The following is a 26,500-nucleotide window of genomic DNA, read 5'->3' as shown; positions in this document are numbered from 1 at the left end:
TGAAATAACACCAGGTGGGGTTGACTCAGCTTGTCATCCTACCAAGGCCAGCAAAATCAGTACAAGTTTACCGGTAGCAGGGGGAACTGCATCAAAGGTACAGCCGCACCCCCAGCAAGGATGCAACCAGCAGGTGCAGGCTGCATATGAAGCAACAACAACAATGGTGAAACATTGTACATCACCATCCACTTCCAACTCCACCAACACCTTCCTTTAAGCCGTATAGTTCCTGTGGAGGTTACGGAAAGGTCGTCACGAAAATCAAACTTTCTTTTTCGTGTGGCCAGTTGCATTGTGGGTAAGTTTTACGATTCGAATCCACACCAAGATGATACAGGTAACCCGTCATCTCGCCTTGTGACGTGCATTTCCATCCTTTGTACTACTTATGTGAGTGACCTCGCCTATATATAATCAAAGTGAATTACAAGGTTGGCTCTTTTGATCCGATGAGGGGCTTATGCTCGAAACGTCGTGAAAATCTTACTTCCCACTGTTAATCCATCCTTTAACTTGTCCGCCGATGCATACCGACGCCATCGCCTGCTCGAAGGCCATTTACACCATGTCCACCAATGTATACCGACACCATTGCCTGCTCGGAGACCATTGCTTGGGTCTCCTCTGATGATGCTGCTGTTATTTAAGGATGTTTTTTTTTTATCCTTTATTTCATGACGTTTTGATATTTTTACTTCATGGTCAATTTTACCTCAACCACCCAAGGTCGACGGAAGTCATGTATTCACCCCCCTATTTGTTTGTCTATAACTAGGATATCTCAATAAGTTATGGACGAGTTTTGACAAAACATTGTGGATGAGCTGGTTTGGTGACAAGAACAAGCAGATTCGATTTGGGTTCGGGTCGGGATTCAGATGCGACCTCTAAGTGCTCAGTGGATACAAAATGTAAAAACTCACCTTCGGAGAGTCGTCCTATACATGATGTGGGTAGCGCGATGGGACCGGCACACCTGCAGGGCGGGGAATGGGGGGGGGGAGGGGAGGGAGGAAGAGAGAAAGAGAGAGCGCGCACACCAACACACACACACACACACACACACACACACACACACACACACACACACACACACACACACACACACACACACACACACACACACACACACACACACGTCGGGATTCGCACGCCATTCCGATACACCACCCCACGTGACCCAGGGCAGTTGCACCCCGACCTCACATCTGCAAATACCCCACGTGACCCGGGTTGGTGCTGTCCTCCACATTCCATCTACAAATACCCCACGTGACCCGGGTCGGTGCTGTTCCCCACCTCACACCGGCAAATAGATATTAAATATAATGTTTTGCGATTTGCGCTCGCAACGAAAGCAACGGCGTGGAATAATGACTTTGTAAGAGGCACTTTGGAGCCTGGTTTGACACATTCTCAACATGGCGCTGCAACGTAACTGGGTTTTCAAAGCGAGTGTACGCGACAGAGCGTGTATTTAACGTCAATTCCATTGGGCACGCACGTTGCCATTGTCCGTAGCACGTTACGCACGAACCACGTACGGATCAAAGGCAAGGCGGGATATTCATTTCACTGTCACGGAGTATATTTAGAGCGTAAGTCTCATTCCAAACGAGGCTTTTGTCTCTCAGGCACCGAGAGCTTTTCATACTAAATAAATGAAACGTTCTAATCAAGTTGAAATTAAAATAATTTGATTAATTATCAGAAACTTCTCTTTTGCATCGGATCTTCCAAATCCTTTCCAAGGTGCACATCTTCCTGTAGATCGGCAAATAGCGTTTTCCTTTCCAGTGAACTGCGGACATCCACACCACACTTGGTGGGTGGTTACACCTACTATTGGTGTGGTCACTCTGATGTCCATGGAGTTGCTTGGCCTGCGTCCAATAAGTTGACTCCAATGATAATTGAGGTAACACCGGTAAACGAGCGTATTATGAGACGAAGGATTCGTCACTCCTTGGGTGTCATTTTCCTGGTCTCTGTATAATCTCTGACTGAGGTGAGTGATCTCACCGTGAAGCACGCATTCTATGCTGTGCTCGAGTCTGTGGTTGATCAATGCCCCAGGTGAATTACTCTTCTAGTCTTTGGGGATTTCAATATATTGACTGCAACTGATAGGGATGGTTATGAGACATGTCTTGGTCCTCATGGGTCTGAAACTGTGAAGCAGAATAGCACGAAGTTCCTTGACTTTACAAGACGTCATGTACTTAGGGTGTCTGATTCATGGTTTCAGCACTCACAAGCTCATTGCTGGACTTGGTATTCCAACGCTGGCGGTGTGGCAAAGGAGTTGACCATGTGCTCATTGATGGTCGCTGGAGGATGATCCAAAACTGTATGGTCTTCCGGAGTGCTCATTTCCTCAATACCAGCCACAGGCTTGTTGTAGCAACTCTGAAGTTGCAGATTCAATCCAGGAGAATGGTACCATCCCAGCCTTGGCTGCATGTTGGCAAGCTCAAGGATGAGCGGGTAGCTGAGAAGTTTGCGAACTGGCTGAGTGGGGATTTGGGGGGTCTGCGTGCTTTGGGGAATCCTGAGGAGTTTTGGAGTACCTTCAAGACCACCGTCCTTGATGTTGCCGGTGAATGTCTTGGAACTCTCCGTAGGGTGAAGAAGAATTTTGTCTCTCAAGGGACACTGGATACCATTGACCAGAGCTGAGCTGTTCAGGGAGCTGAGGTGTAAACCTCTATGTGCGCTAAGTTTGGACAAGTAGGCCTATGTGCGAGGAATCTGTGAGGGTTAGAGCATCACCTGTGTCCAAGTGATTATTCTCCTGCTTATAGGGGAATTCACGCTTTGCGTTACTCCGAGCCCATCCCTCGGTGTACTGCAGTCGGAGCAGAGGGTGATGTGCTCTTGGTTTGAGGAGTCCGAAGTGAAGGCCCGCTGGGCCGGTTACTTTGATCGACTGTCCACGCCTGATCCACCAGCTGTGGAGTTGGATATCAGGGTTGTTATTGTCCCTATTACTAACCCTCCAATAAACTGTGATCCACCTTCGTTTGTGGAAACACAGGCTGCGATGAACCCCTTGGGATCGGATAAAGATCCTAGGATCTGTGGCATCCATGCTGAACTTCTCAAGGCTGGTGGATATGCTCTACTCATGTCATTGCATGCAGTTCTGTGCTCTGCCTGGAACACAGGCATCATCCCAACTGACTGGATGAGGGCCTTGTTAAAGGCCGTCTGGAAAGGAAAGGGTGATCACCAGGACTGAAACAACTTTGAGGGGTGAAGCTGCTCTCAGTGCCGGGCAAGGTCTTTGCTTGGATAATTCTTCATAGGGTTTTCCGCAATCTGCTTGAGCACCAACATCCAGACTTGTCAGGCTTTACACCAAACAGGTCATTGAGTGACCATATCCTTGATCTTTGGGTCCACACCGAATGCAGACGAGAGTTTCGGCAGAGGCTGCTTGCAGCCTATGTTGATCTCTGTAAAGCATTTGATTCAGTGAATCGGGATGCCCTCTGGAGGAATCTTGGTCTTCGTGGGGTGCCACCAAAGCTGATCAATCTGATATCTGAACTCTACTCTGGTACTGAGAGTGCTGTGAGATGTGGTGATGCCATCTCTGACTTATTTCCAGTTGTTATTGGAATTCGGCAGGGGTGTGTACTGGCCGCACACTTTTCAGCGCTTGTATGGACTGGATTCTGATGTGGATGTCAGAGAGATCAAGCTGATGTGCATTGTTTGGGAATGTCAAGATCTTTATCCTTGATTTCGCAGATGATGCAGTCATCTTTGTGGACACTTCAGATATCCTATTGTAGGACCTCGAGGTGCTGAATGAGGAGTCGGAACCACTGGGATTACCCGGTTTCATGGGTCAAAAATTCGATCCAGGCTTTCATTGACATCTTGGATGCTGCTGTCTTGTCTGTACCTGTTTGTGGTGAGGATGTTGAGGTCACAGAAAGATTCACTTACCTTGGCAGTTGTGGAATAAAAAATAATTATATTCATGTTTTCTCAATTATATTCACTTGTTGCTTTTAATTGAACACAGTTTGAAATAAGGTTTTACTTTTGTGTTGGAGTCAAATTGACTGTCAGTAAAATTCCCCTTTTGCTGGCAGTTTTTTGACCTCCATAAAATATCGATGAATATTCAAGTAAAATAGAATTGTATCTTACAAAATCTCATGTGCTTTTATCTCACTGAAATGCACATAACCAAGACTGGTGTCTCCAAAGTTTTTAAATGAAACTGCCCAGCTGCTGAAGAGAAGAACGCCTTGCTTGCGTCTCATTGTCTTGCGGAAAGTAAATAATTTGGGAATGCTACTGGAGCAAACATCTTGCTGTCAAAGTATAATTAAATAACTCTGTTGGCTTTTGGTGGTGGGGCTCTTCCTAACAGCATAAAAAGCAGGCCGGGTGTTTTGAGAATCTTGTTATCCTGTGGAAAATGGAATGTGTTCAAAGTCATGGGCTCATATCTCCATTCACCTGGTCTCTGTGTTTTGTCCTCACCCTGTTATCACCCTCTCCTCAAGGCTGACCTGATGTTAACACTTCAACTGTTGCCATGAGCGTATCTATCCTACCCTCCCTCTCTCTCCCAAAGCGGTCATGTGTGCCGTTCTTAGTTCCCTTACTTCATGCCTGTTAGCCCTCCCCCTCATTTACTGTTGCCAGATGTCGAGCTCTCCCCTGTGTTTTTCTGTCCAAAATAGTATAAAGAGGATTGCTATTTGCATTTTGAGCAGAAAGAGGATTGTGTTTGATATTGCTTGTCTTGTATTTCCTTCTTTCCCATGCGCATGTTTGTTGTTGTTGTTTGTTGTTAATAAATGGTCTCGGACTCTGACAGAGAAGAACTGAATTTCTTCCACACAGTGATATTCATGTCCCTGCTGGCTGTGAGACAGAGGTCAATAGACGTCTGGGTCTATTGATAAAACACTGTTATGTTTGTGGGGTAGATGGAGGAATTTCATGAAAAAAATTAGGATTGTCTAGTTGCTTGGTCCGTCGACATGTAGGACACATCTCAATGTAGATTAAGTAGGGAGACTGTGAGCTGAAGTGGTTATGTGTCACCACAAAGGGGCTGGTGCTGTGTAAATTAGGTTGGGATTAAGGCTAATTTCTCCCAGTATGTGATTGCCCCCGTGAACTTTTCCCATGTCTTTGCATTTCCAATACCGGCGATAAAAAGAAATCACGTCCTTAAAACAACAATCAAGCCTGAGATTTCCAAGCAGGCAAGAAATCCCACCTCCAGGAATGACAACAAGCAACCCAACTTCACATTTCCAAGCTGACCTCCAAAGCCAGTCGCTGACTGGGCATCCTCTGTCATGCACAGTCCTTCCTTGGCACACCTGAGCTCCTGACCACATACAAAGCTTTTGGCCACAGCCTGATGGAGTACTGCTCTCCCCTCTGGTCTGGTGCTCCCATCTCTCACCTTTCTCGTCTTGACGCTGTGGAAACCAAGGCATTTAGGATCATTGGTATCTCCCGCGATGAGGCTGAGACTTTGGGCCTCTCACTCTCTCACCACAGGCAGGTCAGTGGTCTTTCTGTCTTCCACCATCTCCTCTTCGGCCTCGCCCCCCCTTGCTCTGTCTGAGATATGTCCCCTCCATATTTCCGCAGGGTGCTCAAGGTCCGCCAGCACCCCCCCCCCCGGTAAAACGACCAAAATCAAGAATCACTGCTCACCTTCACTCTTTCATTCCTCTTTTTGTCCCACCTTTGGAACAAACTCCCACACTCTCTTCAATCCCACTCTTCCTTCCATGTCTTCAAAACAGCTGTTCACCACCATCTCTTATCTTCACTCAACCAAAACCACAATCTTTTCTTCCCCCACTCATCCACCCAAAACCTACCTCCTTCAAATTGTGTCAGGACCTGAAAGTCCCTGTATTGTCCATCTTGTTTACCCTGTGTGCCACGCCCCAATCCCTCTCCCTTCCACAAATTCCTCATGTCTCTGTTCCCCACTGTTTTTTCCCTTCCCTCTCCCACCACTCTTGTCTCCTGTTCCCCTCGTTGTGCGTTTCTATGTGTTAGCTCTTATACAAGCCTCGACAGTGTGCGTGCGCACACACAAAAAAACCATGCCTCCTGGAGTGGATGATTGATGGGCATGACATCAGAGAGGAGAGAAGAGAGTGAGGATCGGAGTCGGGACACGAGAGAAGGAGCAGAACAGAAGCGAGTGAGACAGGATCAGCGGTTGGAAGAGAAGGGAATTACGACTGGCTTCCCCCTCGACACGATGAAGAAGGCTGCACGATTCTCGTGTTCATGCTGAGGCGAATTGGCCCACGTGATGGAGCAAGACGCTGTCCATTGACTGCTGGCTGGGTCATGTTAGACCATGCCTCGAAGCCTCATTTTGCGCCATTGGGGAAGAAGATTGCACCATTCTGCAGAGGAGCGGCGTCGGCAAGTGAGATCGATGAAGGAAGCTGCACGGCGGTTTCTGAGCCCTGGTGTTGAGTATCACCACCCGAATTGCCTCCTGTATGTTTCCCGCCCAGAGAGCGGCTGGGCGCCATTTTGGGTACGTTTTCCCACGCAGTGACGACATGGTTTGGCGAACATCAAGCTGCAGAAACTCATCTCTGGGCACAGAGCTAAGTGCCGGGAGAAAGGGAGGATTTTTCTTTTGTTTTTTTTTCTGTCCCCTTGTCTGAATTAAAATGTGTGTGGAGGTGCCTCAAATTTTGATTTAATTTACCTCACGTTCCATTTTTATGATTACACTCTGAATTATTACCATTGTAAATATTTGTTTTATTGTCATTAAACCCCCATATTTATTGAAGTTGCTTGTGGTGTCTATTTGTCATAGGTTTGAGATAAACCCCCCTGTGCTACATGCCTTTGCCGCCCTCCCTTCCCGTGCGTGCTGTAATCTCCAGGGATCACATGTTCATCTCCAAGGAGTCCAGGTAGGAGCAAACCCCCTGGACACAACAATGCTTTCAGAGAACTTTGAACTTGAACATATTTATTTGAAAAATCATGTTTCTTGTGGTCCCATACATAACACACCATGTTTTCTTCAATTACATAATCATCCCAAGGACTAATGACATAAATTCTTGAGGGTATTTTCCTTACCCCTGCCCAACATTAGAATAAAAATCACTGAAATCAATGACTATCTTAATTGCTTTTCAGAGGGTTAAACTTGCTGAATGTCCCATGTGTAATGTGCGCGAATTATTGGACTTGCTCGTAGGACAGGAAGGCATATGCCCCCTGTAGTCCTATATTCAGGGGAACAGCAGCTGGTCTAAACTTCTCTTAAAGCTATCAGTGGTCAATACTTGGACGGTGTCCTCAGAAAATCAATTCCAAACATTGTTCAGCCGATGGGTAATGAAGGCTGCTCTTATCCTACAGCATGCCGAAGGCTATTCCAACTTCCAGGAGTGTCTGGGAAGGCGACTATCTGCACATAGGACTGGCAGTTCTTCAAGTTAAATGTCGAGTTCACCACACACAATTCTGTAAAGGGTGATTAAATCACCTCTTGGCCATCGATATGAGGTCCATTTAAAAAGTAACGGGACTGACTTCACAGAAATTTTATTCCTCAAAATATATTGAAATCACAACTTGTCCCCTTCAAAATAGTTTCCCTCCAGTCTCACACATTTCTCCATCCTCTTCTTCCACGCTTTGATGCACCCCCGGAAGGCTTCTTCTGGAATCCTCCAGAGCTCCGTCGTCACGGCCCTTTTGATGGCCTCCACATCAGGAAATTGGGTCCCCTTAATCACCCCCTTGGGCTTGGGGAATAGGAAAAAATCACAAGGGGCCAAGTCTGGCGAACACGGGGGTTGCTCCAGAGTTGGTACATTCCTCTTCGTCAGAAACTGTCGGATGCTCAGGGCACTGTGAGCATGGGCGTTGTCATGTGTTGTTCTCCCACAGATCCCTCCTCTTGTCCTGGACTGATCTCATGAGATGCCGGAGGATCTCCTTGTACACGTATTGATGAACTGTTTGACCCTGTGGTAGAAACTTTAAGTGGACGATGCCCTTGATGTCAAAAAACGCGATGAGCATCACCTTGACCTTCGAATTTGACATCCTTGCTTTCTTTGGTCTTGGTGATGCCAGACTTTTCCACTGATGACTCTGCCGTTTTGTCTCGGGATCATATTCGAACATCCATGATTCATCGCCAGTAATGACTCTCCCGAGCAGGTCTGGATCATCCTCGAGGCACTCGATAATGTCTTGACAGATAGTGACTCTTTGCTGTTTCTGGTCCTCGGACAACAGCTTGGGGACCATCTTTGTGCACTCCTTGCGCATTTCGAGATTTTCAGTGATGATGCTCCAGACAGTGTCCTTGTTAATAGAAAGTTCCTCAGCAATCATCCACACCATGAGTCGACGATCTGCGTGCACCATCTGCTTCACACATCGATGTTGTCTGCCGTTCTGCTCGTTGAAGGTCTTCCAGACCGTGGATCGTCTTCAACCTCCTCCCGTCCTTCTTTGAACCTCTTGTGCCATTCAAATGCACGTGTACATGACATCGTTTCTTCCCCGTAGACTTGCTGCAGTATTGCGAAGGAATCGGAAGGTGTTTTTCCAAGCTTGGCAAGAAACTTCAGATTGGCTCTCTGCTCACGACTCGTAGCGCGACGACTCAGACAAGATAACGTGTGAAGCACGACCTGTAAAAAAATCACACAATGAGCGCAGTCAACCATCACCAATCGTGTAAATATATATATATATATATATATATATATATATATATATATATATATATATATATATATATATATATATATATTTCTGGAATGTTGCGAAAGACTGTGACGCAACCCATTCATTCAAGTTGTGTAAGTGGAGCACACAGCATGCTCAGCCCCGTTGCTTTTGAGACGGACCTCGTATTATCATAGAAACAGATCCAGATTTACAAGGCGTTGCTTATAAGAAAAGTGTGCTTGTCCCTGTACCATGCGTTTTGAACAGCATTGCACTTTCTCCAGCAGGTTGCAATCCCGCTTCAGAAAGGGCCTCCATAGTGGTAGACAATACTCCAGATGCGGTCGAACAAAGTTTGCATCGGCCATCTGGAAAATTGCAGGAATAATCGAAACAAAGGAGCGTCAAAAGCAATGCATCACAGAGCGTGCTCGGTTTGCTGCCACAGTTGTCTACGTTGAGGCTGATGGTGTGCACATTGTACGAATTCCAATATCGGTGATACTATCGATCGTCACAGGGTCCACTCCACCCAAATGTTATTTCACTGTGGAGGGGACCCGTCCGAGGCACATAACCCCATATTTGGTCGGATTCACTTTCATTAGCCACAGTTGCATCCACTCTTCAAGCTTATGTAGGTCGGCCCATAATTGGTGTTGTGTTCCACTATGTTACACCAAAGCTTGAGATCATCCGCAAATATCAGCGATTGACAGCTGAAACAATCAACCAAATCATCAATGTATATCAGAAACAACACTGGTCCGAGCACAGAGTCCTGAGGGACTCCACTGTGAACCTCGGCCCAGAGTGAGAGTGATTCATTTACCTATACTTGTTAATGGCATCCAGTTAGGAAAATGGTAAGCCAAGTCAAAAGTGGAGGCTGCAGACCCCAGGCTTCGAGTTTCCCAACAAGATGTCTGTGTGGGACAGTGTCGAAAGCCTTGCTGAAGTCAACATAAATGACATCAACATATTTACGCTTCTCTGCTGCAATGATCCAGCTATCATACGCCGATTGTAGGTTGGTCAGGCACGAGTGATGTTGGTGGCGCCGTGTTGCTCCTGCGCAAGAAGGTGCTGCACTTTCAGGTGCACCATGAGTTCTTGCTTTAACAAGCACTCAAAAACCTTTCACACCACTGAGGGAAGGCTGGCTGGTCGATAATTTGTCAGATCCTGTTTATCACCCCTTTTGAAGATGGGCGATATGTGCACCACCCTCCAATCCCTCAGGAGACTCCCAATGGAAAGCTGGAAGTTGAACAGCCAAAATAGTGGCAACGCCATTTTTACAATTTTTTTTTTTTTAGTAAAAAATCCTTTAGAACTTTGGGGTGCAGACCAACGGGCCCAGGGGATTTGTTGGGATCAAGAGCATGCAACTGCTTTACCACTCCACTTTCCGTGATGAGGACCATATGCAGAATGTGGTCAAATCAATGTTTGCCCTTCTCTGGCTAATAGGAAGACCAGGAAGGGGACCTGAATGTTCCTGTGTAAACACTGTGGAATAATAATTATTCGCAAGGCATTGGGCTTTCTTGGTGTCTGTCAAGAGTAAGGTTCTTCTGTCATTGAGTGCACCTACCCCCTTTCTTGAGCTCCATTATCCAAGGAAGTAGACATAGAGTTTCTTTGGGGCCTTTATAGCCTGTTCCACGAGGTGGGTCTCATGCTGTTTCCTTGCCTCCCAAAGGTTTACCTTAAAAACCCGTTGTGCAGCCTTGAAGACTGTGTAGTCATCCAGATTTCTTCCGGATAACGCCATCATTTCTTTTTCTTTGCCGTACGCTGCTTTAGCAGGTCCCTCGACATCCATGGTAAACTGGGACATTTTTGTTTGTCATGGTGTAACGAGGCATTTGTTGCAATCAAGTGATGGGTATGCTCTTTTACCTGTGCCCATGACACCTCAATTGGGTCTCATTCACTGAGGTCCCATATGCTCCCTGCTGCATCTTGGTGCATTGCAATGTAGTCTGCCCTCCAGATGTTCCTGTGGCGACCAAATTGGTGTCTGGGAGCTGCACCATCTATGTCTGGGATAACAAAACATGGTCACTATTCCCCAATGGTGGCAGACATGAGTGCATATCAACATCACAGCTGTACTTGGTGAAAACTAAGTCCAGGAGAGATGGTATGTTCCCAGCAGCATATCTAGTTGGCTCCACAACATGCTGGTGAAGTAGATCCTCAATTGCCAGATTTAATAATTGACTGGAGAATGCATTCGGGGAGGAGTCTGTCGTGAGCTGGTCCCAGCTGAGGTGGAGGGCGTTGAAGTCACCCGTCAGCAGCAAGTGATGGGCATTGGAAAAGTGGCTCAATGGCTCCCTCACAAGGTTGTTGTCCTGCTCAACCGTGTTGCCTGGTGGCCTGTACAAAAGGCCAATCAGTAGTTTGGACATGCCATGGACATTGAGGTTACACCAAAGGATCTCAGTGTCCCTAATGGGTGTGGGGATCCTCACATGCTGTATATGTGCATGCTGGGTCATGTAGGGGATAATACCACCCCCCTACCCCAAATTTTACGGTCCCTCCAAAGCATGTAGCATCCAGGAATGGCTATCTCTGCATCCTTAATCTCATCAGTTAGCCATGTTTCCGTAACACCTAACACATCTGGTGTACGTTGAGCATCCAAAATTCGCAATTCATCCATTTTGTTAAACAGACTACATGCATTGGTATACATTACAGTGATCTTCCAGGGTGCATTTGCCAACCAGATTGAGTCATCACCACTGCTCCCCTCAATTGCCTCAACTTCTTGGTTATGATCTCCATTCCACGGATGATGAAGCCTGCCTTGTTTTTTGAACATTCCTTAAGCTGCCTGATGAGCTCCTTTTGCTTTAGTCACTCTTCAACCATCATATCTGGTTGAAGACTGACAGGGACGCCTCAAAGTCGACTGGCCCGGCTGAGAAGTAATTCACGCTCAGTGTTTTTGTGGAGTACAACCTTTAAATCCCTCGGCCTGAGCCCTGGGATTGTAAGATCCTTCCCGAGCCTGAAGACCCCCTTGAACTCCATTCTCTCATTTTGTGATATTGCCATAAAGCATCCGGTGAGGGAATTGAGGTCATCTTCAATGCATTCCTCTACACCATCTTTGGTCGACTCTGGCACACAAAAGAACAACATTGGTGGAGCATCACTCTCTGTCCAGTTCCATAGGCGATATTACTGATTGGGTGGGGTGGGGTTGGGGAGGGGGGGTGGTATTATGCCCACGTTATTTACGCATAGCATTTACCCAGACAACATCATCATTAAAAACCTTATCAGTGTTTGTATCATCATTGACACTGCATTTGTTATCAGTAAAGGAGGTGATACCCATCCATTGTGGCACGAACTCTCCGATGTTTATATTTCATGCAATTATGAGTTTCCAACACCTGCACAGCTTCCACTGGAGTTGTCGTGCCTTCCAAGGCAGTCTCCGTGCCCTCAAAGGCAGTCTCCGTGCAGGGGTTGCTTGCAGCCTATGCTGATCTCTGTAAAGCGTTTGATTCAGTGAATTGGGATGCTCTCCAGAGGATTCTCGGTCTTCGTGGGGTGCAACCAAAACGGTTCAATCCGATGCCTGAACTCGACTCTACTACTGAGAGTGCTGTGAGATGTGGTGATACCATCTCTGTCTTATTTCCAGTTGTGACTGGAGTTCATCAGTAGTGTGTACTTGCCCCCACACTTTACAGCACTTGTATGGACTGGATTCTGGGGAGGATGTCGGAGAGATCAAGCTGCGGTGCATCGTTTGGGAATGTCAAGATCTCGGACCTTGATTTTGCAGACGATGCAGTCATCTTTGCGGAGACTTTAGACATCCTTTTGGGGGCCCTCGAGGTGCTGAATGAGGAGTCGGAGCTACTGGGATTACAGGTTTCCTGGGTCTAAACTAAGATCCAGACGTTCAATGGCATCTTGGATGCTGCTTCCTTGTCTGTTCCTGTTTGTAATGAGAATGTTGAGGTCGTGGAGAGATTCACTTTCCTTTGCAGTGATATTCATGTCTCTGCTGGCTGTGAGCCAGAGGTCAATAGACATCTCGGTCAGGCCTGGGGAGTCATGGATTCACTGGATTATGGGGTGTGGCACTGCCGGTACCTGTGCAGGAGGATGAAAGTCCAAGTCTTCAGGTCCTTGGTGCTTCCAGTCTTGTTCTACGGATGTGAGACTTGGACTCTGACCAGGGATCTAAAGGCCCGGTCACACCTTGACGTTTTAGCCAGCGATGGCAACGTTTAAAATTTATGTAAAACGCTGGCTTACGTTGAACTTTTGATGTTTTTTTTTTAAAGATTCGGACGTATTCATAGCGACTTGGTCTTATGTATAACGCATTGGTAACGGACACAGAACGTTTCGTTGTGTTATAGATAACTTATACCAACGAATGCTGAACCTGTTGTCGGCCTACACAACCGATGCCCAACGATAGTCTAACTTCGGCATAGCGCGTTGCACGCATCGCCGACGACGTCGTGACGTAGCCTATTAAAAGGCTGACGCACAACGATTCGAATCATAACTGCCGTAGAAATGGAAGTGACAACATCGCGGTCACACCTTGGCGATCTTGCCAGCGTATGCCGACCTAAGAAAAATGTGTCTAAAACGTTGGGGCACGTCAAATACGGTATGAGTAAGTTTGGTATACGTGAGTAGAACGCTAAAGTACGCTATCATACGTCGTAGTAAGTAGAGTACGTCAAGAAATTTTAAACATGTTCAAAATTTTACGACGTACTCGGCGTATGACACACGTTCCGCATGTGATGGGGATAAGTTTTACACACGATATGCGGACGCTTACACACGTCCACAAAGGCTACTTATAAGCTACTCATAAGTCGAAACACGTCGCGGTAATGTCTTTTTTACGCGAAACTTATTTCTAACTTATGTTTGACGTGCTTTGAACCAATTCTTTACGTAGTCCCAACACACATCGACGTATGTAGACGTATTCCAATGACGTCTTCAGGTCGACAAAAAAAATAAATTAACGTGTTTCTAGCTTACAACTGCCATATCAAGACGTGTTCCCAGCGGTTTTGGGAATTGGTATATAAAAATGGTGTTCATAAAAGGGGAACCCAACAGTGTTTTCGAGTCCTTTTTGAGTCGATGTCCATGTCAGCAGTAACAGTATCAGTATCAGTATTAGTATTAGTATTAGTAGTAGTTTGTTCATGTTGGCAGTAGTAGGTGAGTGTGAGGGGGAGGGTGTGGGTTATGATGGATCGTCCTTGCGTCCGCGTGTCCACGGGTAGGAGACATCTTTTCACCATTGTTCGAAGTTCTTCGTGGCTAATTTTTTATGGGGCTTTTTCAACATTGAGCTATAGCTTGTTTTTACGATTTAGGTCTATTCATAACGGGTTGGACAAATTCACAATGAACTAATAATGTGCATAGAGCGCTTTGATTACTTATAGATACGATATACCAACGAATAATTATCGTGAAGTCGGCGTTCACAAACTATGCCCAACGATAGCCTAACTTATCCATATCGTGCGGCAGTTTATCTTTGCCGGTGACGTAGGGTTTGCTATTCATAGGCTGCCACTCAACGATTTAAATGGCTGCATCTCCACTATTGAAAGTAGACGCTTGCGCTCAACAATTGGATTTTTTTACACTCAACGACTTTTAAACGGTACCACTCAGCTATTTTCATTGTTTACAATGAACGATTTAAATTGCTGTCACTCGCCTTTGTTTTTTGACGCTGGGGTTTTGAAATTTGAAACGTTTCTTCTGAACGTGTTAAAACGCTCAAACTCGACTATTTTAAATAGACTCTGCCGATGGACAATTGGAATCATAGCCAAGCTAGACATCGAAGTGTGAACATCCTCGTCATGCCGAAGAAAAGTTTGAAGAATGCTGCAAATATGTGTCCTGGCCGTGGCCGTGGACGCTAACGCAAGGACGATCCATTATACCGACGTCTTTCAGCCTATGAGTAACTTAAAAGTAACGTCTGTCGATGTGTGGCAACGATCGCGTAACGTGCCAACAACACGTTAATCATAGGTTAGAAATAAGTTTCGGGTACGCTAAACATTACCTCGGCGTGTCTCAACTTATGATTAACTTACAAGTAGCATGTGTTGACGTCTGTCAACGATCGCAGACCGTGCATACAACTTGTGGCCAGCGTAGCGGAACGTGTGAGTCATACGCCGGCATACGTCGTGAAATTTCAAGCATGGAAAAATTTGAGGACAACCGAAAAGTACAACGTTTAAAGCCAACGTACAACGACGTATGGCAGTGTTTTTCAGCGTGCTCTCAATGTTATCAAAACTTACCCATAACGTATTCAACGTGTGCCAGCGTTTTAGAAAAAAAATTCAAAAATCGGCATACGTTGGCTAAAACGTCAAGGTGTGACCGGGCCTTAAGATGGATACTTAATTTCTTTATAAGAGGTATCTTCGGAGAATCCTTGGCTATTGCTGGTCGGACTTTGTGTCCAACGAGTGATTGCTGAGAGAGACTCACAATATATTTGTTACCTGTATCGTCCGTGAGTGTCAGCTGCGGCTGTCTGGACATGTGGCTTGTTTTCCTGACGCTGATCCTGCTCACCAGATTATATCAGTGAGGGAGTCTCATGAGTGGAGGAGGCCAATGGGCTGACCACGTGCATTGTGGTTGAAGCAGGTTGATCGGAATCTCAAGGAGATGGGGATTGGCCAGGCTTCTGCCTGGAGGCAGTCCACGTCATGGAAATGACTCGTGGATTGCGAGATGGAGGCCCCTGAAGTACTGGTGGAAAGTGGACGTAGTGACTCGCTGCTCTGGCCCATGCTCTCTCATACCTTACCTGACCTTGGGGAGGGGGGGGGGATGTTGAGTTGAGGGGTTTTCGAGTGGGGAGGAGATTGACAATTTCGGGTTGTGCAGGGGAGCATGAGGCCTTGGGGTTGAGAGCCCGGAGATTGATGACTTGGGGTTTGTCAAGTCAAGGGTGGTGGAGACTTGAGGTCACATTTTACATTGCTCAGATGTTCCACGGGTCTCTGCTCAAGTTTCAGATTCATATTTGTTCTTCTTCGTGATCTTTTGATTTTGGTCTTTAGGATATAAAATATTTCCACTTTATATCATTTGTATACAAGTTAAAGTTTTTTTTTTCTTTATTTGGGGAAGGAGGATGTGGCTTTGGACGCCAGACTCCCCTCTCGTGGACGTTCAGTCCACCTGTGTACTCCACCCATTCCCTCATGAAATCAGAGATCCTACTCTTTGTGCATGACACCGTGGGTTCTCGTCCCTCAACGACCAGAACATACAGATGAGTCTTCTGGTTTAACATCCATGAGATGAACGATACCTCACCCTGCAGGTGAACATTAGGATGACGGTTTATAGCTGGGTCAGGATGTGATCCCAGGTGAGACCAAGGTTGTAATAACTTGTTGGTTCTTTATTACACAACACTTGAACATCCAGCCTTATCATTTCCACAACAGCACGTCTTCGTTTAAGCTTAAACTAGTGTCAGGGCCATCTATTTATTACGTAGCCAAGGAGGGGTTGGGTCAGCACATACGGGGTTGGGGGGGTGTAACAAAATCAATCATGCATGTGTACAGAATAAATGTATGGTCTCTGACCAGGGATCTAAGATAGAAACTTAATTTCTTTATTACCAGGTCTCTTCGGAGAATCCTTGGCTGTTGTAAAGGATTACATCCTGAAGTTGCATCCAAAAGTTTTGACTTTGCTGATGAAAAACTCAAACCACCTCTGACCCAAACAATGGTTGCTCTCTGTTGATTGGTGCAAACAGTTTGAGATCACTTTAACATCCATCAATGTTTGTGATGGAATTAGAAGATCGTTCGTTCAAGGAGAATACCCTTCCACTCACTTTGTGCGTTTCCTGGTTGCTGTGCTCAGGCACGTGTCGCCCCCTCGTGGGCAGAGTGGATGTACAAAACCTTTACCTTCCCAATCCACTTCTCCATCCTCCAAGACTATCCAACCGTCCACAACTCGATCCCAACCTCTACTCCTGAATGTTTCACTCATCTCATCATCCTGTCTTTTTCCTTGCACATGAAATAATCATTTTTCCTGCTGTTAAGTTGATGTTGAACATCATCGATTATGTTGTGTACTTTTCGTCGGTGCCAACTTGTTTCGTACATTTACAATACCACTGAGGATACCTGCTTCACCTGTGTTGTTGGACCTCTCCAGCCAGAAATAGCACAAGAAGTGAGGGACCTTCTCATTGCTCTTCCAGCCTTGGAATGTTTTACCAAACTCAAGGCTGAGCTCATCAGGCATACTTCAGCTTCAAAGCAAAAGAGACTACACCAACTACTCATTTCTGAAAAGGTTGGTGACGGAAAACCCTCTCAATTTTTGTGAAGGGACAATACATTGCTGAATACCCTCTTAAAACAGCTGTTTCTCCAGATACTTCCCACCCAACATCAAACTGATCTTGGCTTCAACTGAAGAGGCTGTCGACAACTGGCAGACCTTGCTGACAAGATCATGTCCTTCTCTCTGACAGACCTTCTCTTCTCTGTCCTCCACTATGCACGTAGGATCTGTTTCAAAACCTCAACAGCAACTTTTGCACCTCAACCAGACCAAGTCTGTGCCGTGTGCACCCAGGATGAGAAACTTGACCAGTCAGATACAAGCTCTCATGACACAACTAGAGATGGAAAGAGAGAGAAGAGTAGAAGCTGAGTGTGTGGCCAATCTAGAAGTCGATCAAGAGAACACAATCCAGCTCAAGCACTCACCAACACTCCGAACGGGTGTGCCCGTACCATTGGAAGCATGGAGAAAAAGCTCAAATGCATCAGCCCATACTCATATCAGTCTCACCCTTCAGAGCAGGGAAACTCCAACGACAGTGATGAGCGGCGACAACGCAGTCTGGCAGTGACACATCTCGTAACCTATTCTGCACAACCAATAAGGAATTACGGTTAATGGGACTAAAGTTTTCCTCAATCAAGAAAGCAAGGTAATCCTTCAGAGAACTTGTCAATCTGGAATGATAAGTTAGTTGTCTGATGATCAAAGTGGAGCTGACACTGCACATCAGCAGGAAATTAATTATAATATACAATGATTTCCCACAATTTGGTTTTCTTTTTTCTTGTTGGTAAAAATCAAACTAAATGTGAATTGATGCTTTCCTTTGATTAATTAACTGACTGTGCATAATGTGTTTTGTCTTGCTTGTATGAGCATGATATATTCTGGAATTTCTTCCAATGAATTCTCCCTTTTACATTCTGGTTATGATTGTGATGTGCCATGCTCTGAGTGTTGGTGCAGCCAGGAGTGTTATTAGCAGGGGGTTGTATTGGGTGGTTTGCCATTGCCTTCCCAGTGTTTGGTTGGGGCGAGAGTTTCCGATTTGATCATCGTGTGCCAACATTTGTTTGCCTGTTATTTGTGGGGGGCTCCATGGACCTTTGACGTTGATGCTGGCGGATGGGTTGCCTGATTTATAACATTACGGACCATTTTCCAATGATATTGATGCAAAATACTTGCATGATTTTGTTGGGGTGGGAATTTGGGTTTGACCATAGGGTGCTGGCATTGGATAGCCTGTTCTTCATGGGGGGGGGGGCACCATGGACGGTTTGGTGCCAGTGTGGTGCCAAACTACCACACGATTTTGATGAAACTCGACCACATCACTTTCACCCCCAGTGATGAACCAAAGTGTATCAATGGCATCAAAATATGCACTCATGAAGGGGGTCGACTGGAGAGCGGGGGAGGGGGTTAACCCCCTCCCCAAAATAGGTATTTGTTTTCTTTTCCAAAACTGCACACACAATTTCAATGCAACTTGACCGCAACATTCATCACCCATGATGTACCAAAGTTTGTTCACTGCAAAAAAAAATCAGGGTCAAAGGGGTGTCCACGGGTGATTTGAGTGGCTGTTGCTCCTGATCCAGGTGTGCTTTAGGGTGCACGGTTCTATTTTTATTCCCAATGCCACCGAAGGTGAAGGAGGTTATGTTTTCATCCCTTTCTGTGTCTGTTTGTTTGTCTGTTTGGCTATGTACAGGATATCTCAAAAAGTTGTGGACGGATCCGGATGAAATTTTGTGGACAGGTTGGCCGTGTGACTAGGACGAGTTGATTAGATTTTGGTGAAGATCTGGATCCAAATACTTGAATTTTTAAACTAATTCTTCACCATTCACCATCGATGTATGGCACGATATCTCAAAAATGTATTGGGCCAGATATGTTCTCATGGATCAGGCATTACAGGGCGGAGGGAGGTATGCACTCTACCGAGTGGCCTTCTAGTTACTATTTTGTTCATGAGTGTCTAAACTGTAATGAGTTGTATTTTATTCTGTGACACCTCACTCACTTATCATTCCACCCACTGGATATTTTTTCTACCGTACTTGTTTTGTTTTCAATTTGTTACAGTTTTTGCTTTTTTGATTGCTATTGTCCCATCTGAGTACCTGATAACACAGGATTCCTCAGAGCCGGGACCTTTTGTCCTGAGGGATGGACCAAACAGTCTTTTATGGGACTGCGTTCAGTATTACGATACTTTACTGTTTCCCAAGGTTGTCCAAATGAACCAAAATCGATGGCAAACATACATGGAAAGCAGATGGCTGAAAGGATTTATTTGAAAAGCAAAGTACAGGGAAGAGGGATGACAAGACTCTATAATAAACGGAACAAACCAAGCGAGTCAAAAGACACAAAGAGGAGAATAAGGATATGAAAACTTGTACAAGTAATAATAACATTTTTAAAATGTAAAATGATGTTGGGATGTTCTTCCAAAAAGTATGTAAACAAGGAAGGGATGGTCACAAGAAATGATCATGTGAAACCATCCCTACATCTTTCTTTGAATAATGGAAAAACTGTGTGTGCGTGCGGGTGTGCATGCATGCGTGTTCGATATAACTTTGTCTTCTCTCGGGACAACCGTTATTCAAAGAAAGATGTCCAGATGGTTTCACATGATCATTTCTTGTGACCATCCCTCCCTTGTTTACATACTTTTTAGAGGAACAACCCGACATCCTTTTATATTTTTACCCCTGCAGGAGGAGAGGGTATTGCAATTTGGGTCCATTTGTTTGTTTGTTTGTCCGCACAGAACCTTAGTGTTTTCTCCACAATCGCTTGTTGGATCGAGGCAAAATTTTCACCATTGGAACGACCACTCAAGTTGAATGTTCTGTTGATAATTATGACATCATAGGTCACATGGTGTGGCAGCCATGTTGGAAAAATGGAAAAACCTTTGGACCTCTTATCTCTGAAACCGTAGCATGGAAAAAATTGAAACTTGGCACATAGTAAGTACTCCTCATGGGGAATGAGTGTGATTTTTGTTGACATCATAGGTGCCTTCATTATGACTTCGTCATTGCATATGTAGAACGCTACATCTGATCAGTATAAAAATTCTTGAGGGCCATCTCGGGATAAAATGGTCCACAGAAAAGAAATTGATGACGTCACCGGTCACACGATTCGGCAGCCATGTTGTTAAAAAAAAAATCTTCTTCTCTGAAGTGGCTGAACAGATTGAAGTGAAACTTTACACGTATGACCACCTATTTATGAGGAACAAAGGTTTCACACATATGACATCATATGTCACATGGTTTGGCAGCCTTATTGGATTTACCCAAAAACCTATAAAAAATCTTCTCCAGAATGACTGGACAGATCGAGGGGAAACTTCACACAAATGTTCCTCAAGGTATGCATGTACAAGTTTATGAGGGAATAATTGATTCCACATGGTTTGGCAGCCATATTGGATTTAAGAAAATTAAATAATGTTTTCTCTGGAACCGCAAAATCAATGTAAGTGAAACTTCAAAATTATGATCTCGCCATTGTGGGGAATATATGTTTTAAATTTCAACTTGATCGGCCACATGGTCTGGCAGCCAGAAGTATTTAATTATTTGATCTGGGTTTTTTTATTTATTTGTTTTTGAATAAGTCTCACTTGGCTATGCCTGGATGTGTTTAAGGGTAGAGGAGTCAAAGCTGAAATGCAAATCCTATCCAGGTTCCTCCTGATGACTCCATATTTGCTTTTTTTCTTGTTTGGGTTCCTTGTAATGATTCCAATGCATCTATTTGGTCGTCCATTTGATTTTAATTTAATTTATTTAAATCCCATTCTCAATTCAATTGAACAATAAAAACTTAATGGATCAGGGTCAGGTGTTCCATCAAAGCAGGACGTCTTGGGACCCGGTGATCATTGCCAACAGTTATAAGGTGGCAGTTCTAGTTATGTCTCTTATTTATTACATAATATACCAGGATTACCAGTGCATAAACGCCACACAAAATACACCACACAAAACTCCACAAACACGCTCTTTTTCTTGTTTAAAATGTTTTTATTACTTGTAATCCTATGAAAATAGAGGAAAGGTTTTCGAGTGGTTTGAGAATTACTTTACAAATAGAAAAGTTTGTCATTTTAAATAATTATGAAAGAAGCCAGAAATGTGTCACATGTGGTGTGTCGCAGGGCTCTAGATTAGGGCCTTTGTTATTCACAGATTATATTTATGATTTTTAATTATTCCTCTGATGTGTTGTTTTCCATTTTGTTTATTTTCTCATCCAGATCCACACATTCTAGTTGAAAAAGTCATTGTTTAACCGGACCATATTTTTGATTGGATAACGGGTAATATGCTCTAAATGATTTGAAATAAAACAAACCACATAGTTTTTTGTAATACAATTTCTATGCTTCTGGGTTCAATTTTTATTAACCAAACAGGTTTATGTAAAGAAAAAAAACATCACATTTATCGGTGTTTTAATTGATGAGATGCAGATAATGCATGTGAATAATTCATACAAGAGAACTTTGAGAAGTGCTCGCATCTACACTAATAAATGTCAGTGTGTGTCAGTATGTCTGTCCGTCGGTTTGTCCTTCCATCTACTCCATAACTCCAAAACCATGAAACTTAATGCATGGTGTTGGTTTAATGGTTTGGGTGGTGGGATTGGGATCCTCGGGTCCTGAGTTCAAATCCTGCTTGGCTGTTGCCTGAACACCAGGTGGGGTTAACTCAGCCTGTCATCCTTCTGAGATCGGCAAAATGAGTACCAGCTTGCTGGGAAGATTGAGCCGTTCAAGTATCCTGCGTTGGAGTGGTGAGCCTCCAGGATTGTGCCCAATAGCCCAGGAGAGTACTTCGGCAGCACCGATGCTCTGCACAGATTATGGTCCTATTGGATAGATGGATGAAACCTTGTGACCCCAAACTTTGCATGCATAGGAAGGGAACTCCAAGGACAATTTTATACCTCGATGATCCTCAAAAAGTTTCATACTGATCAGATGTAGCATTCTACATATGCAATTATGATGTCACCAAAAACATTCTACATGAGTAATTGCACCTATGGTGAAAATTTTGTCTCAATCTGACAAGCGGTTGTGGAGAAAAACACAAAAGTTCTGTGCGGACAAACAGACAAACACACAAACAAGAAGAAGACGTCGTGCAGAGCACGATACTTACAAAATCCATCAAACAAATTTGACCTCAAAAATAATTGGTGGTTGAATTAAATGACCAAATATGCAACTCCTCTTCAAATGTCAAGAGAATTGGATGAAAATTGACAATTCCAGAAATTCGTCCTATGTTGACATTTTGGACGATGTTGACCTCAAAAATAATTGTCTGATTGAATTCAGTGACCTTAAATATAAATCCTCTTCAAATTTCAAGTCAATCGGATGAAATTTGAGGATTTTCGAAATACCATCTTAGTTGTTGATCTTGAGGACATTTTGACCTGTTGGTCTATATTGACATCAAAAATAATTGGCTCGTTGAATTCAATGACCTGAAATATAAATCCTCTTCAAATTTCAAGTCAATCGGCTGAAATTTGAGGATTTCAGAAATCTCACCTTAGTTGTTGACCTTTGGCCTATGTTGACCTTTTGACCTTTTGACCTCAAAAACAATAGGCTTCTTCCTTTTTACAAACTCTACCATGTGGTGAAGTTTCGTGAAGATTACCTTAAAATTGTGACCTGCAGGTGACAGACAGACAGACAAACAGACAGACAGAATAACAAAATCGACTAACCAATAGACTTGAAAAATCTTCGATTTTGCCAGTAAAAAATGGACCCAAATGCAATACCCTCTCCTTCGGTGAGGATAAAAATATAAATAGCTCTTTTAGGAGCTAATACATAGTGTAAACCATAAACCTTTTGCTTTATTCCCCAATTTGTCATCCAGGAAATAATTAATTGCATTGAATTTCCCTGGGCAACACCAGGTACTTCAGCTAGTTTATGAATAATTATGAAGTCCATTGTTATTCTACAAGATAAACGAGTATGTCCCACCTTCCATGAGCGAGAACAAAACCTGCAAAGAAAACTATAATTTTTAGTGGACCTCAATTTTGGAATTCAATAGATTGGAATCTTTGTCAACTTCCAGGTTGCACACATTTCAACGTAAGTTGAAACTATTATTGTTGAATAGGTAAAGAGTGGACTCGTACATATTTTATTCTGTTTGAGTGTTTGAAGTCGTTTAAATTCACGATGATGGTGTAATTTCTGTTGGTATTTGATGGACCCTCACCCCCCCCTCCTCCCAAAAGCCCCATTTTCCTCTCTTCTTCACTTTCCGATACTGTATATTATCTTTATCCTGCATTCTAATTCTGTCTTTACAATAAATTATGTGTAACTAATAGGTGTCCATATACCACAAGCCTGGCGTTTTACATAGACACCTCCACACTCATTAATTTTTATTATACAGCCAACTCTCAGTTTAAGAATTTCCGCGACAATGAACATTATTTCCATCCGCATGACTGGCTGATTGATGTACATTTTGATGTAATTAAGTGCCTTTGTACTATAATATTTCCATAGGCATGCACACTACATGGCCAAAAGTATGTGGATACTTGCTCGTCCAACATCTCATTCCAAAATCGTGGGTATTTGTGGAGTTGGTCCCCTGCTTTGCTGCGATAACAGCCTCCGCTATTCTAGGAAGGCTTTCCACTAGATGTTGGAACATTGCTGTGGGGATTTGCTTCCATTCAGCCACAAGAGCATTAGTGAGGTTAGGCACTGATGTTGGCAATTAGGTGTCACTCGCAGTCGGCGTTCAGATTCATCCCAAAGATGTTCGATGTGGTTGAGGTCGGGGCTCTGTGCAAGCCAGTCAAGTTCTTCCACACCGATCTCGACAAACCATTTCTGTATGGACCTCGCTTTGTTTACGGGAGCATTGTCATGACAGATCGGTCGCCTATGATCATGAAAGAGAAAAGGGCCTTCCCCAAACTGTTACCTCAAAGTTGGAAGGACAAAATTGTCTAGAATATCATTGTATGCTGTAGCCGTAAGATTTCCCTTCACTGAAACTAAGGGTCCAAGCCCAAACCATGAAAAACAGCCCCAGACCATTATTCCTCCTTGACCAAACTTTACAGTTGGCACGATGCATTCGGCCAGGTAGTGTTCTCCTGGAATCCACCAAACCCAGATTCGTCTGTCAGACTGCCAGATGGTGAAGTGTGATTCATCACTCCAGAGAATGCGTTTCCACTGCTCCAGAGTCAAATGGCGGTGAACTTTTCACCACTCCAGCCGATGCTTGGCATTGCGCTTGGTGATCTTGGGCTTGTGTGTGACTGCTCGGCCATGGAAACCCATTTCATGAAGCTCTTGATGAACAGTGCTTGTGCTGACGTTGCTTCCAGCCAGGTTGGAACTTGCTAGTGAGTGGTGCAACCGACGACAGATGAGTTTTCCACGCCACACACTTCAGCACTTGGCAGTCCTGTTCTGTGAGCTTGTGTGGCCTATCACTTCGTGGCTAAGCTGTTGTTGCTCCTGGATGTTTCCACTTCACAATAACAGCACTTACAGTTGACCGGGGCAGCTCTAGCAGGGCAGAAATTTGACAAACCTACTTGTTGCAAAGGTGGCATCCTATGACGGTGTCGTGTTGAAAGCCACTGAGCTCTTCAATATGACCCATTCTCCTGCCAATGTATGTCTATGGAGATTGCATGCCTGTGTGCTTGATTTTATACACCTATCAGCAATAGGTTTGGCTCAAACAGCTGAATACACAAATTAGAAGGGGTGTCTGCATACTTTTGGCCATGTAGTGTATCATTGTGCTGTCCTTGTTTTTTTTTTTTTTTTTGATTGTTTCTTTTTAATCCTCTTTTTATCTTGCTCTGTGCCACAGAACAAATCAGGATACAACACAACAAAGGGAACAGCAGAAGAAAGGGGAAACACCAACAGCATGGTGGAGGAAGAAGGTAGACAGAGATGGACAAACAAGGAATGCAGGTAATGAGGGGAAGGGAGAACGCAAGGGGTGGGCAAGATGGACACATAAGCAAATTTTTGTGAGGGGTGGGGTGGTTTAACGGTTGTAGAAAAGATCATGATTTTTGGATGGGGGATTTTTGGATCATGTTCATGACCTGAGATCATGAACCGATCTGATTGTTTGATTGAATTCTTCCCTCCAGACACCCATTTCTTCCCTCCAGATCTTGAAGGCCTGGAGGGAAGAATGAGATTGAGGAGAGTGTGGGTTCCACAGGTGTGGAAAAAAACAGGAATAAATCAGTGGAGGTGAGCAGTGGTTCTGGATTTAGGCAATTTAACACTGGGTAGGAGGGAGTTGCTGGTGGACTGTGTATGTCCTGCAGACACCTGATGTGGGGGGGGGGGAAGCAGAGGGTGCAAGACCAGAAATGAGGTGGAGGAAGATAGAGACCAATGACCTGATGGTGATGGTGACGTGATAGGCCCATAGACTCAGCTTCATCGTGAAAGATTCTAATGATATTGAAGGCCTTTGTTTCAACGATATCAAGCTGTGCAAGATGAGGCAGACAAGCAAGCCCAGAGGGGGGAGCGGTACTCCATCGATCTGCAGATAAAAGCCTTGTCAGTGGATAGGAGCTCAGGTGTGTCAAGGAAGGACTTTGCATGACGGGGGATGCCCAATCGGTGTCTGGCTTTGGAGGCCAATTTTGAAATGTGACTCAAGAGAGATCATGGCTGAGAGTGAGACCCAAGAGTTTTAATCACTGAATCTCTTTGAAAGTGTTGTTGAGAAAGTAGATAGAAGGGTTTGCGATATGGTCCTTTCGGAGAGGGAGTGTGAGTGTGTGAGATTTTTCAGGATTGAAAGACACGTTTCCACTCTTTGATCAGTTTGTGATTTTTTGTCAAGGTCTGAGGAGAGGGAAGAGGCTGCTGCCTGTCTGTCAGAGGGATAAGTGATATCATAGCAGAGGGAGGAGTCATGAGTAGAGAGATAAAGAGACTTTTCCAGAGAGTCAGTGACATCATTGATGAATATTAGGAATAGGATAGGGCCGAGAACACTGCCTTGTGGTCCTCCAAGAGATGGAGATTGAGATATGTATATGAAAGGGTTCTGTTGAGAGCTACACTTTGGTTATGAGAGTGGAGGAAGTCAGTAATCCAAGAGTGGAGTTGGCCTTCAATTCCAGAGTTAGACAGTTTGGATAGCAGGGCAGGATGGCAGACTGTATCAAAAGCTCGAGGCATGTCCAGAGAGACGGCCTTGATCTCATGTCTGATATTGAGGATCTCCATCCATTTTTGGGAGAGTAGAAGCAGCACGTCGAAGGTCGAGTGACCAGGTTTGAATCCAAA

At 44.5% G+C, this 26,500-nt stretch overlaps 1 protein-coding gene across 1 annotated transcript in view; it reads left to right on the top strand.

Moving 5' to 3' along the window:
• The window catches only part of LOC147033787 (uncharacterized), a 174,615-nt gene that overhangs the window by 52,284 nt on the left and 95,831 nt on the right, over positions 1 to 26,500 (top strand). Inside the window, exon 4 of the mRNA XM_085882746.1 lies at positions 25,047 to 25,153. Within this exon, the coding sequence (XP_085738872.1) occupies positions 25,133 to 25,153 (21 nt within the window). The 5' untranslated portion in view covers positions 25,047 to 25,132. The remainder of the gene's footprint in view (positions 1 to 25,046; positions 25,154 to 26,500) is intronic.

The sequence above is a fragment of the Eptatretus burgeri genome, chromosome 1 (genome assembly GCF_056783735.1).
Source record: "Eptatretus burgeri isolate ZD-2024b chromosome 1, Ebu_testis_v1, whole genome shotgun sequence".
Taxonomy (NCBI): domain Eukaryota; kingdom Metazoa; phylum Chordata; class Myxini; order Myxiniformes; family Myxinidae; genus Eptatretus; species Eptatretus burgeri.
This window is presented reverse-complemented; position numbering and strand designations above follow the sequence as displayed.